This window comes from Moschus berezovskii, chromosome 28 (assembly GCF_049115385.1).
Source record: "Moschus berezovskii isolate FMDL1 chromosome 28, NW_MosBer_1.0, whole genome shotgun sequence".
NCBI classification, from domain to species: Eukaryota; Metazoa; Chordata; class Mammalia; order Artiodactyla; family Moschidae; genus Moschus; species Moschus berezovskii.
Genome location: NC_142487.1, coordinates 28,759,879 through 28,774,172, shown reverse-complemented (window position 1 = coordinate 28,774,172; position 14,294 = coordinate 28,759,879). Strand labels below are relative to the sequence as shown.

Genomic DNA, 14,294 nt, shown 5'->3' with positions numbered 1-14,294 from the left:
GCTTCCATCTATGGGGTCACACAGAGTCGGACACGACTGAAGTGACTTAGCAGCAGCAGCAGCAGCATACCCTGTAGAGATACTTGTTTCTTTAGAAATAAGAAAAGGATCCGAGGAGGGGACTCGCTCACTCACTGTCCACTGGACATCCCGGGACTCTTCTGGTCTCAGGACCGGGACACCTGGACTCATCTAACCTGACATCCAGACTTTCGAGCAGTAAGTAATTGCTGGAAGTAATTCACTTTGTGTGTGTTTTTGTCTCCTTCAGAAATGCGCACGCCTGAGTATGCTGGAAGCCCGTGAGCGCCCCGACCCCCGGCGACTGCAGCGAGCCCCTCCGGAGGAAGCGGGCTGAGCGCGGCCTCTGACTCGGACCGGCCCTGCCGCGCCCTCGGCGCCCGCGCTCGCCATGGAGACGCTGTCGCAGGACTCGCTGCTGGAGTGTCAGATCTGCTTCAACCACTACAGCCCCCGGCGGAGGCCCAAGCTGCTGGACTGCAAGCACACGTGCTGCTCGGTGTGCCTGCAGCAGATGCGGACGAGCCAGAAGGACGTGCGCTGCCCCTGGTGCCGGGGCACCACCCGGCTGCCCCCGGGCTTCTCGGTGTCGCAGCTGCCGGACGACCCCGAGGTGCTGGGGGTCATTGCTATCCCACACGCCTCGGAGCACACGCCGGTCTTCATCAGACTCCCAAGCAACGGGTGCTACATGCTGCCCCTGCCCGTCTCCAAGGAGCGCGCGCTGCTGCCCGGCGACGCGGGCTGCCGCCTGCTGCCCGGGGGCCAGCCCAAGGCGGTGGCCGTGGTGAGCGTCCCCGCGGCCGAGCAGCAGCCCCTGCAGCCCGCGGCCCCGGGCGAGGCGGCGGCCGAGGAGCCGGAGCGGCGGGGCGCGGCCAAGAGCTCCACCTGGTCCGGCGTGTGCACGGTCATCCTGGTGGCCTGCGTGCTGGTCTTCCTCCTCGGCATCGTGCTGCACAACATGTCGTGCATTTCTAAGCGCTTCACCGTGATATCCTGCGGCTGAAGGGGCGGCGGGCGAGGCTCCGTGGGCGCCCGCTCGGGGCTGAGCAGCTGTTGGTGGGGGGATCGCGGTGAGAAGGCGGGGGGCCCGCTGACCCCGGGGGGCCCGGCGCTGGCCCCCGGGCCCTGGGCCGCCCTTTGATTCCCCGCAGACAGACACGAGGGGCAGACCCGCGGTCCTGGCGGGAAAGCAGGCAGAGCGCTGTGATTCCTGGTGGCGACAGCAGGTTGCATGCATCCTCATAATCACCTATTAAATGGACTGTAATTTATCATTTCTCCGAATCATGTTACAAGATAGACCTATTCTACTTAGACCTTAAACTGTTGGAAGTGCATACAATGTGATCTTCTCTAAATGTGGTAGATTAAAACAAAGATGCTCTGCATACAAGTAGAATTAAACCTGAAAATCCATGTAAAAATTCAACTGCAACATGAAGTGCTGGTTTCTTTCCTTCTTTTGAGAAAATGAGACCCTGTCTCTATTTAGTTGCTATGACTTTTTATACTGTTTTGAATGGCACCCAAATTAAAATAAGTTAAGCGGACAGTTGTCTTTTCAGGAAAACATCTGAAGGAGTGTTTCCAATGTGCTGTGTTTTGTCACGTACCTTCGTTTTTCTTCCCTTGTAATTAGAGCTCACTGTGTTTATTAAACCGAAGGCCCGACAGGGGAGCAATAAACTGAGTAACGATGAGAAATGCCTAATCCCACAGGAAACCTACATGCCAATTTTTCTTGAGCCATCTCACAAAATAAGACTTTTAAATGTAAATATTGTGTATTTGTGTGTGTGTGTAATTTGATTTACCTCAGGTTTTGAATCTTTTCAGAAGAATCCCAGGAGTAACACTTTGTAGGCATGAGTGAGTCTGGAGTCTGGAACGGCGGCCACCTTGCAGCCACCTGGACCCCCCCCTCCCCGCCACCAGCGAGGTGTCACAGACATTCACTTCCATACTTGCTCCTCTTCTGTGTGTTCAAGTCCTGTATTCTGTAAGGCACAAATGGAGAATACAGAAGATTCTGTGTTTTCTCCCGGTTTGGATGTATTCTAACAGCCATGAATGTTGGTAATTGCTAACAAACCTGGACTGGCATTTTAAGACAGTCCATGATTATTTCTTGAAAGAGATTGCTCCGTGAGAGTTAAACCATTTCACATTCCAGTTTCTTCTTGTTGGTAGAAGTGAGACTTTCTTTGGTATTTCAAGACATGTTTTTGTTGAGAAAAATGGCTAGTTGAACTAGCAATTCACATTCCCAGTTTAAGTGGACCAGTTCGTCATAAATTCTCAAATGTTCTTAGATGTTTAATGGCCTACAGTTGCTCATGAAGAAAGATCTGCTGGTTTTAAAGGATACATTCTATGCCTGAATATGTGTGCATTCAGACATAGCTGTGAGCTGTACAGTTCTAGTTTCTTTTATGGAATTCATGAAGCAAGTGGTGCATGCCAAGTCCCCCTCCCGCCCCCATTCACAGATATGTCCATGTTCCACTGAATTCCTGAAAACAGGGGACAGAAAAATAAGCAACGACTGCCTCCAAAAAGTAAGGCTAGAAATAATCCTTAAGACTGAGATAATTTAATTTACCTACATGCTAACTTTTACCTTCAAGCAGCACAAAATATGCACATTAAAGTTATGGCATTAACTGAGATAAAATAACAATATAATGAATAGAATCCCAAGCTAATATTCATTGACCTGAGAATTTGATATAAAAATATGAACTCGGGTTTTTCAAATCTTTCAAATTTGTCATTAGCCCTTTAGGAAATGTATTTGAAATCTCAAACTAGAAATTAGGTTAAAATGCCATTTTATTGTGTAAGCTATTGGGCATTATACAACAAATAATCTAGGATTTGTTTGGTATTAATAATTTACGTATCATATTAGCTGAATACTATCCTCTATTACGTAACCTAATATACTGTTGGGTTAGTTTCAATTTCTCAAACTCTCCCAGGCTGCCGTGATGCATGTCTGACCTAATTTCTATTCCTCTTGGGAAAAAAACCAACAGAAATGTTACAATAAGGATTCTGCATTTCAAATGGACTTCACCCTTGCAATGTTAAGTCATGCCATATTCAAATTAATTTTGTGAATGATATCTACGTATGTTTATGTCCTATATGAAATGACTAGCCCTGGAGTGTAGTGTGATAGAATCCTACCTGGTCTGTAGGTTATATGTAGGCACTGACATGTGTGATGATACAGTGCCCTGTGTTTCTTAGCACAAACCCGTAGAGTACGAATGCCCACATACTTTTTACTTAAAAACAATCCCAATTGCAGTTTAGCAGTGCAAAATCAATCGGCTCTGTGATAGATTCTTGACATTACAATTTAAGGTACAATAGCAACCCAAATCAGAATTTTTGTGTGAGTCTTACTGATGTAAAGCCATCGTTTAAGTGGATTCTGCCTGCTAGTTATTTGTGTACCTGCTTATCAGCGTGCAATCCTGTGTGTGCCAAGTGTGAGTGTGTGCATGTATGTGATGTCTCAGCCTGCTGGATAGAATTTTATAGGCTTAGTGTTGTTTAGTGTTATTTGGCATCCACTGCTTTGGCCTCTGGCACTTACTCATGACCCTGAGAACACGTCTACCCCACGTGACACAAGCCCAGTGACACCATCAGCCAGAACTCACAGTTCACATCAGTGAAAAAACTCACAACGGAAAGCACAGGAAGTTGGATCTGAAAGCATCCTCTGGTGGCTTGACTTTCTAGATGACTCCACTCAGGCCCACAGAGATGCAAGGCAGTTTGCTCTGAAGCAAAAGCGGGACCAGGACTTGCATGGTGGTTTCCTCCTCCTCCTTTCTAGGCCTGTCGCCATCTCTGTCGGGCTACGATCTGCTTTCAGGGTGGACGAATACCCTTTACTAACTCAGCTATTATTTAAGGTCTTTGTTTTTGTAGATTTATATATTCGTTTTAGTTAGCATCTACCTCTCTGGGAAATGAAAGGAGGGTTGGTTTAGGGATGAGCATAGACAATTGAAGAGAACATGTGATCTGAATTTTTTGAGTTGCAAAACATTGGTTTCCCCCCTGCCTCCTGCTTTACCTGTAAAGGACAGTGAGTGTTGTGTAAATAATAAACTATAAGAAGCATGGATTTTTCTTTGTTAATGATCTTGACATAACCAAGAGAATGCTGAATATGCTAAGTAGAGTCACGTATGCTGTCAAAAAGCATTGTTTTTGGAAAATTTTGTACAGTGTCCTGGGGCATAGGTTGTGATGAAAAGGCAATAGGTTCTCAGTTCCAGTCATACTTTATGATCAGAAATCTATAAGATATTTCCTTTAAGAATATAGTTAAGTTTAATCTTGCACATGACTTGAGAGTGGTTCCCTTGATGGTTAAACCTTGTACTGGTGCAGCCCTTGGGATATTCACCATTGGCGCTGCTCAATAGAACATTCTGTGATGCTGGAAATGTTCTAGAAGTTATGCTGTCCAATACAGTAGCCACACTGGTTACTAAGCAACTGAACTGAAATTAGTCTGAATGAGGAACTGGATTTTGTATTTTAAGTTAATTGATGCCACTCACATGTGGCAAGTGGGTACCATTATTGGACAACGGAGTTCTGGAGGGGTGTGCAGTGGAATCGAGCATCAAGGTGTGAGTGGAGTAGACAGGTGTGGAAGACAATGTGTGGTTTAGTAACGTGCAGTTGGCTTAAATTTTTTTTTTCTTTTCTGGGCTTAAAAATAAATGATCTCAAGTATGACAGTAAAAATGCATTGATTGCCCTTCGGGGTTATTACTTAGATACTCTGGGCCAAGGGAAAACCAGTGAAGCTTAAAAGAGTGCTTGATAAAGCCCCTTTTCTGGGATCATTGCCTGCATGTGAATCTATTGTCCAAAAATAGTAAGCAGTTAGAGAGCAGCTGTAAAATGTTTGACCTGCATGACCTGTGCTGTGAAATTGTGTTTAGGGTCTTGTGGCCAAAAAGTAAATGTTACAGAGAAAAAGAAAAAAGCCTAATGAAATCCCTCTTCACTTCCAACATCTTACTCAAACTTCATCATTGCATTAATAAGGTGTGAAATATAAGAGCAAGCATGTTTTGCAGTGTTCATAGGCAGTGTTTTTGTTTGCCCTTGAAGTCTGCCAGCTCATCCTTGTATTTGAGGGAGGCATAGGTGGGCATCATTTTTCAGATGCCAGACTAAAATGTAGGTACTATTTTTAGAGTGAGGTTTGACATTGTTTTAGTCTTTTTTTTTTTTTCGTTATCACTGAAATAATTGAAGATTTGAATCCTTGCACAGTGACACTTTGTTTGACATTAGGAAAACGTTGCCCATGGAATGTAAAGACTTGAAGGTTATTAAAGTTATTAAAATTGCTTTTTAAGTGAGTAAAGGGAAGCAGAAAATTCAATTTGAGATATATTTTCATTGATCAGAATCTTCCAGATAGTATTTATTCCAGTCTAGATTTTTATTTAAAGAGCTCTCGTAGTTTTACTTGAAAACTTGCACTGTGTCTAAGTGGTTAGTCTGCTTTTCATTGTCCAAAATAATGTTAATCAAATGCATTTGTTTCAATTTAGCAGATTTTTTAAAATATAGAACTTGTCAATGAGCAGGACTCTTTAGTTTGTCCTTAAACATGATTATATTTTTTGCCCAATAATAGATTTTCTTTAGACTCATGAGGAAATTAGAGGTCCAAAGATTATTGGTATGAGAGGAGTAGGATGCCAGTGGTTTGAATTTCCATCTTCTCTTAGAAAAATGATGCTGCCAACTAGTCAGCATTTTGTTTCCACGCGAGAAGTGTCATCGGTCAGTTAATCTGTCATCCTTGACCCAGAAGGAGAAGCTGTCCCTTACCATTTTCATCATTCTCAGGTAAACATTACCCACAAAGCAGTCCTTACCAAAACAAGAACTTCAGAGAAGACTGAGGCAGCCAAGATAATTCAGTAAATGTTTGAAAGTGATAGTCTATTTCAAGAGAGAATGACCAGTTACTGAATTTTGTTAAACATGAGACATTTCTAAAAAAGTAAGTGGAAATTCAAGCCATTGACTTTGCTGACACAATTGATTCACTATATAAAGATATATATCTATACATACAGGTATAAATATATATATATATATAGGCACACAATTTAGCTGTAACTGAAGCTTAAAAAATTAAGTAAAATGTTTGTCATGATTTCCAGTGTGGGTTATATAATGTTGAATTTAGGTATTAATTTTTCAACAAATGCTATAGGCTGCATCTGTTTTGTCAAACCAGCTATCTTTGGGAGTGTCTATAAACTAAGCTCTCGAGACTTCATATATATGAAGAGGTGAGTTCTACCATATGCAGAACATTAGTGGGTGGAACAGTTAATTTCTGTCTTCCAAATGACTTATTTTTTGGCTCTGCTCAGGTGGTCGTGAGTAGAGCACCATTACTCTTGAACTCTTGCAATATGGCTCCATTTTTCTGCACGTTTCCTTGCACAGTTGGGCCAATGATATTTTTGTTGTTGTTTTTTTCAGGATTCACTGCCTGGGGTATCCCACGATCTATATCTCACTTATGATGTAGTGGTGCTTGAAAACACTCATCTCGTTAGCTGGACTTTATTATTCTAGTAAGGTTTTTGATACTATTCATATTATGATCTTTTTTAGAGACAATCAGTAATATTTGGGGCAAACGTACTGAGGGGTCTCTTGAAATCTGCAACAGCATGTATTTTTGTTTGTTTTTCTGAGGGATGTTCTCTTATAGTTGGCCTGGTTCTTCTAGAACACTGCTCTAAGCTCATCAAGGGATGCAGGGCTGGTAGCTCCTTGAAGGTCTTCTGTGATCTCCTTGGGCTGTGTTATTGGATTATTCTAATAAGAGTGTTCCAATGGGAAGCTCAGTTTTTAATTTGACATTTGCATTTTGAGACTCCAGGAGTAGACGTTTGGATATGATGGCAGTGAAGGAGCATGGGCTGAAAAAGGAGGAAATAGATGAGGCAGGTGCCCCTTAAGGGGAACAAGTTGAGGTATCTGTGTCGTCTCTCCTTAGAAAGTGGGAGGACACAAGAGCTGGTGTCTTACACTGTGCTGCAGAAAACTCCCGGTTGCATTTTCCTGGCTGAGAGACAAGCGGACCCCTAGGCAGGCCCTGTGTGGTGGAGGTGGGGATGTGACCTTGTCTGTAGCAAAAGAGAGGCAGGCACGCCCAGGAAGTGAGGAGACAGCGGCATAAAGGGAGGAAGCCCTAGTGAGACTATAGCCCCTGAACCAAGCAGAGGCCGAAGGTCAGGCATGGCAGAAACCAGCTGAAGAAGGAACGCACAAGAGTGGGAATTAACTCAGCCAAGCACAATGCGTCATTCCAGTGTGTGTCAACGGAAGACATGGGAAGGTGCTCAGCTGATGGGATGTCCGAGGAGGCCCTACTGGGTGTCGGTCGGCACACCATAGTTTCAGGACCTGCTCTCGGGCTGGCGGCTCAGTCATTACAGACAAACTCCAATGAGTCCTCTTACCTGCGGAACGCAGTGCCCACGCCTGTGGATGTAACCTGACCTGAGTAGGTTAATACTATTGGGAAGGCTCATCGAGAACATTTCGGTTTCCCTCCTGGTTGTGGTCATTTGTTTTATTTTTATTCCACCACTAGTTCCCGTCTCGCTCCACTGGCAGCTGCAGGAGGCTGGTTTCAGCCTGGGACGGTTACACGCTCCCAGCAGAAGCCACGCAGCTGCTGCACTTGAGGCCCTGCCCCTTGGACGGCTCCGCTGGTGGGTTTCCTGGCCTTCTTGATAACTAGTACTCCAGTCAAATGGCTAGATTAATGCTGCTCAGAGGCTGTTAACTCAAGTCCTTGACATGTTTCATTTACAATTCCATGGATTATTTATTTTAGAATCTTTTTTAAGGGGCCAAACAGCCCTACAGATAAATGAGCTGCTGGGCTGTCTAGAGAATATTGTCCAAATGTTGCCAAATACTGACTTCATAAGGGGGATATCAAGCTGCTGTTTATAAATCTGAATGTCTTAAAAGCATTCTTGCTTGCTCTCTCTGTTGTAGGTGGTGTCTTAGCAAGTCCTGAGTTTTTCCAATGAACCCAATTTTAATATCTGGTATTTTTGTATGCCAATCTGGTGTCTTGTCCTTTGTATATGTGGTAATGTTGATTTTATGACTACTGTTAAAACACATTTGCTATGATTAAAATTCATGAAATGATTTCAAATAGACTCATGTGTTGGTTTTCTTCCCCCCAACCTCACGAAGAGAAAAAAAAGCTGGCTGGAATTTTCATCATCAGAGACTCTAAGAATTTTAATAGACTTGGGTCATAAAGCAACAAGGAGCTCCTGAGCCAAGGATTTTAAGTGGAGGTGACCTTCAAGTGGCTCCTCTGAGAAGCTAAAGAATGCATTTTAATGAGTAAGTCCAAGTGTGTTTTTGTGCAGTTGGGGTTTTTGTGACTTTTGGTGGCCCTACCTTCCTCCTGTACCATTTAGAAATGATGCCGTTTGGACCATCTTTATGTACCTTGTGCAGAACAATTTCATGCAGGTCCCTGTGTAGTGAAAAGTACTATGACCTGGTCTCTTGGCTCTGTGTCTGGGAAAGTACTTTTTAACACATTTTCTCAGTGATTAGGACTCTGCACCTTCACTGTCGAAGGTTCAGGTTAAATCTTTGCTTGGGGAATTAGGATCCCACAGCCACCAAAAAACAAAACAAATAAAGCATTCTGTATTTGAATAACTCACTATCCTATCAGTGAACTGCAGTTCAGTTGAACAGGTGACCTAATTAAGGGGTTATCAATGATCGGGTATGCATGAATGCTAGTGTTGGTATGCCCTGACTCTCTGGGAAATTTAAAAAGTGATCCTTATTAAGTTTAAACTTGAGAGATTACTGTGCTTCAAAATCCATTTCTGGTACCAAAAGAGCAAGAGTTTTAGAGAGTCCAGATGTTTGAAAGTATAAAAGTTGAATTAGCATATTTTAGAATTTCTGGTGTGAATCTCCCTGATCTCAAACAGAGGGTGTGTGTGTGCACGTGCACACGTGTGCATGCGTGAGCATGCGTGCTGGGGCCAGCGAAGGATTCCTTATTGTTGTTAGAGCCACTTGCTCTTTTTTGAGCTTTTGTATCAGCTGGAGAGTTGACTCGAAGAGGGCATTGAAGGCGTATAAGTGCTCTTAGCTCCTCCAAGAGTTTGGCCAGGACTGGGTCCCACCTGGAGTCTAATCTAGACTTCTCTGCAGACTTGATGGGGTCCAGGGCAAGGCAAAGGGGATCGCGGGGGAGCCCTGTGTGCGCCTCATCTGGGGATAGCCCACGCCCTCAGCCTCTTCTGATGACAGTGTTTGGCCGGCCCGGGTGGCCTGCCTGTGGGGCAGGACTGCAAGGACAGGGCGGGCCTGCGTCAGCTCCGAGACCCTTGCCGTCCTCCCCCTCCCGCTGTGACTCGGGGGGACCGAGTGTGAGACGCCCAAGGTCCCAGGGGCACGGCGGGAGCGGGGCCGGGCCGGTGTCCACTGCGGCCAGCTCCCCTTCAGTCCTCACGTACGTCACCCCTGCAGCTATCAGCAACATCTCCAGAAACGAGGGCCTGTCCATTTGCCTCCGCATTGCTTTTCTCAATGCTTTTGTTTCCAGGGATGATTCTTGCAGGAGGAGACCGTGTCCAGCGTCCGCGGTGGAGCTCATGGGCGCAGGGTGGCGGGTGGGGAAGGGGCTGACCGGAACCAGACGAGCCGCTGCTTTTCTTTCTGTAAGTTTGAAAACGTCTGCGCAGTTGCACTGACGCAGACAGTGACGCAGCTGTAGTCGGACTTGGCCGCTCTCACCCCCAGACGCACCGCTCCCTGCGCTCCCATTCTCTTCACGCTGTTATACTTGACAGGTGATTGTTGTTATTATTGTTTTAAAAATTTCCTTTTTATTTTATTTCTGCCTGTGCTGGGCTTTGCTGCTGTGGGGGTTCTTCTCTGGTTGCATTGGGCAGGCCTCGTCTGCAGGTGCGGGCGCGGGTCCTCCCGGCGGTGGGCCGCCTGCGGGGCACAGGGCTCCAGGCTTGGGCTCCGGGCGCTTCGGCTCTTGGGCTCTCGGGAACATGCTTGGCAGTTGTGGCGCGAGGCCTCAGTTGCTCTGCAGCACCTGGGATCCTCCTGGATCCGGGGTTGAGCCCGTGTCTCCTGCATTGGCAGGCGGGTTCTTAACCCTGGAGCGATGGGGAAGCCTTGTTATTTTATTGTTATTTGCTGGAGTAACTGGGTGTACAGATGCACAAGTGTGCAAGCATGCCTGTGTATGTGTGTGCACACACGCACATATATGAACAGTTCATAGACTCTTGGTATAGATTTTTTCTTAGGGTTGAAAAAGTGAAGATGCTTAGAGAAAAGCACTCAGGTTTGGCAGCAAAGAAAGGCTAGCGTGGGGAGAGTCAGGAGAGAAGTGAGGAGAGGGAGCCTCCCGTACAACCGCCCTTCCTTCTCTCAGAGCTCCCACTGACGGGTCCTGGAGCTCTGGGGCTGCTGCAAACAAACAGGATGGGAACGGGCCCCAGTCCTCTTGAACCTCACAGCCTAGTAGGAAGACAGGTATTAACAACAGTGTTTACGTCCAAAGCAAAGGTATGGGCTGAAGAAGGAAGGTGGGTGGGCTGACCTGGTGGGTTCGGGTAGGTGGTGTAGTCAGAAAAGGCAGATCTGAAGGATAAATCGGGGTCAGTGAGGAGCGTATGTGGAAACACTTTCAGGAAGGGACAATAGGAGACAAAGGAGGTAGGAGGGCTTTCATGGAGACAGAGTTGGCTCTTCTTGCTAGGCCCCCTGCCGCGGGAGCACTGCCTTGTGCCCGCTGGACTGTGATTGATGGTATTTCAGGATGACTCCCCGGTCCCCAAGAACATCCTCAAAGGAGCGCTGGACAAAAGCGCAGGCGTGTGGTCCATCCCGCTGGCAGGCATTTTCACTTGCCATCACCATGCGGACATGTCACCCCTTGTGCTCACGTGACACACGGTTATTTTCTGCTGCCTTCACCACGTGCAGGAGAAGACATGGGGTCTTGTGCCCCAACACTGTTATTTGTTTCAGAATCAAACGGATTCAGAGTCCGGTACTGCTGGCAGCCTAAGGGAAGAACTGATAAAAGCATTCCCCAAGTTATATTTTGAGAGATTAGCAGCTGTTGTATGAGAAATGTTCCATGATTTGAATAGATGAGGAAAATACCAGGTTAAATAGGTTTATTTTTAAAAAAATTGTAGAGCTTTTCAGATACTTAACATATGTATTAGTTCTCTAGAGAAAAAGAACCAATAGGATGTGTGTGTGTGTGTTCTGTCTCTCTTGATATAGACCCTTGAACAACACAGGGTTGGGGGCTGACCCTCTACTCGACTGAAAATCTGTCCGTAACGCTAGAGTCAGCTCTCCGTATCCTCAGTTTCCCCATCTGTGGGCTTAGCCAACCCTGGGTCACCAGGTCATGCAGGACCCTGCTGCTGCTGCTGCTGCTAAGTCGCTGCAGTCATGTCTGACTCTGTGCGACCCCTTAGATGGCAGCCCACCAGGCTCCCCCGTCCCTGGGACTCTCCAGGCAAGAACACTGGAGTGGGTTGCCATTTCCTTCTCCAATATAGTACCCTAGTAAACATGAACTGAAAAATCTGTGTATAAGTCGAGCAAACATGCTGTTCAACATGTAAGTGTATGTGTGTCTACGTGAGATCTCGCTCTCTATTCACACACACACACACACACACAGAAACAGTGTATTGTATACACATATATGACTGCTGCAGCCTGTGGGGTCACAAAGAATCGGACACGACTGAGCGACAGAACTGAGCTGAACGCATATCAATTATCCATCCAGACCTACATGTGTGTACACAGATCTATAAGTCTGTATGCACCATCTAGAGAGAGGTTTACTTTAAGGAACTGCAGAGGCTGTGGCAGGTCCCTAATGCTCGGAACAGGCTGCAGACCCAGAGAAGAGCTGATGGTGCAGACTGAGTCCAGAGGCAGCCTGCTTCCTGAGGGGTAGTCAGTCTTTTTTCTCTTAAAATCATCAACGGACTGAACGCCCCTCAGCTCCACCCACACTTCAGAGAGCAGTCTGCGTTACTGTCATCAATTTACTGATTTCAATGTTAGTCTCCTACAAAAAAATACTTTCACAGTAACATCAAAACCGATGTTGGATCAAATATCTGGATACTGTGACCTACCCCAGCTAACTCATAAAATTAACCATCACGAGATGCTCAAGGGCCTATCTGTAAATGGGGAACGCAGTGCACATCACTTAGCCCCAACTTAGCTGAGTGAAAAAACCCATTATTTGCAGAAAACCTATCAACATCTGTTAGAACGCAGTTTGGGGAATTCTGACCTTGAAAATGATTCACAAGTTTGATTTACTCCACATCATCAAAATCTGGTTTTAAAAATGCATTAAGTGCTTATTTGTTCCGTTCTGTCGCTCAGTCGTGTCCGACTCTTTGCGACCCTGTGGACTGTAGCCTACCAGGCTTCTCCGTCCATGGGATTCTCCAGGCAAGAATACTGGAGTGGGTTACCATTTCCTTCTCCAGGGGATCTTCCCTACCCAGGGATCGAACCCGGGTCTCCCTCATTGGAGGCAGACGCTTTAACCTCTGAGCCACCAGGGAAGCCCAAGTGCTTATTATTATGTAATTATTATGAGATGGCTGGATGGCATCACCGACTCGATGGACATGAGTTTGAGTGAACTCCGGGATTTGGTGATGGACAGGGAGGCCTGGCGTGCTGTGATTCATGGGGTCGCAAAGAGTCGGACATGACTGAGCGACTGAACTGAACTGAACTGAAGGCTTTCCAGGTGGCTCAGTGGTAAAGAAATCACCTGACAAGCAGGAGACACAGGTTCAATCCGTAGGTTGTGAAAATCCCCTGAAGGAGAAAATGGCAACCCACTCCAGTATTCTTGCCTGAAAAAATTCCATGGACAGAGGAGCCTGGCAGGCTACAGTCCATGGGGTTGCAAGAGTTGGTTGGACACAACTGAGCACACATTATGTAGTAAAATTAAAACAGTAACTCATGTTTGCTTTTTAAATTTTAGAACAATTACTTTACATACAAATGTAAAATAAGCCAGAACTTGTATTAGATTTACCTAGATAGTATATTGTGAGTAATCTGCATGCTAAAATTCCATGTACTGCCCACATTACCAATGCGATGTTCTCACATTAGCAAATCTCAGGGAGGAGTACGTATACATCTGCTGTAATAATAAGGGTATGGATGATTCATACTCGAACCAGTGCTTAGAGACCACAGAGAGTTTGGAAAATTATAGCCTAAAAATTCATACATATTCATTACTACGTACTGTGGGGTTAAAAACAACCCACAACAAACTAAATTGATAATGATGAGCAAAATGAACAACAATTTGCTATTAAGAAGCAAGAAGAACAGCAATTAAAAAACATGATCATTCAAGGCAGTGCTGATAATGAACACCCATCCTTCCCCCAGATTGCAGGAATTCAGCTATTTGTATATGCACGTGTGCAGCAGAAGCCTTGAGATGTTAATAAAGCACAGAATTAGTAAAACACTGAATTGGAGTCATGCATAAACTCTTTCAACTCGCAAAGCACTAATTTCAGTTTAAAAATACTGATATTATCGAAACATAGATAGGCAGTTATTAATGAGTTGCTCTCATTCAGGCATTTAAGGAAAAGTTTTGGGGTTGGAGGAGGCCACCCATGGGGAAGACCTCATGGCCCCACAGTGGGCAGAGGGCCATATTTTGAGAGCCACTGTGTAGAGAATTAAGCAAACAAAGGAATTTACAAACATATACAAAACATTTAAATTAAAAAATTTTTTCGATTTCATAGAATATTATTTTAATAGAAATATAAACTTCACAGAATGAAATCAATAGTTTTAATACAGTAGTCTCATTATTAGCGAAACAGTACGTTCGAGACCCCCAGTGAAAGCCTGAACCCATGGTGGTACTGAACCGTACGTAGACTGTGTACTTTCTGGCACATACACATCTGTGATAACATCTAATTCATAAATTCGGCACAGTAAGAGATTAACAACAGCAACTAATAATAATAGAACAACTCTATTATTATTCAGTTCAGTCGTTCAGTCGTGACAGACTCTCCGCGACCCCATGAATCACAGCACGCCAGGCCTCCCTGTCCATCACCAACTCC

At 45.2% G+C, this 14,294-nt stretch overlaps 1 protein-coding gene across 3 annotated transcripts in view; it reads left to right on the top strand.

Annotated features, from left to right (window-relative positions):
• Positions 1 to 8,275, top strand: part of RNF152 (ring finger protein 152) — a 76,622-nt gene extending 68,347 nt beyond the window's left edge. For all 3 annotated transcript variants that reach the window (XM_055417471.2, XM_055417470.2, XM_055417472.2), the window contains exon 2: positions 272 to 8,275. In XM_055417471.2, coding sequence (XP_055273446.1) covers positions 413 to 1,027 — 615 coding nt within the window. In that variant the 5' untranslated portion in view covers positions 272 to 412 and the 3' untranslated portion in view covers positions 1,028 to 8,275. The remainder of the gene's footprint in view (positions 1 to 271) is intronic.
• The last annotated feature ends 6,019 nt before the right edge of the window (positions 8,276 to 14,294 follow it).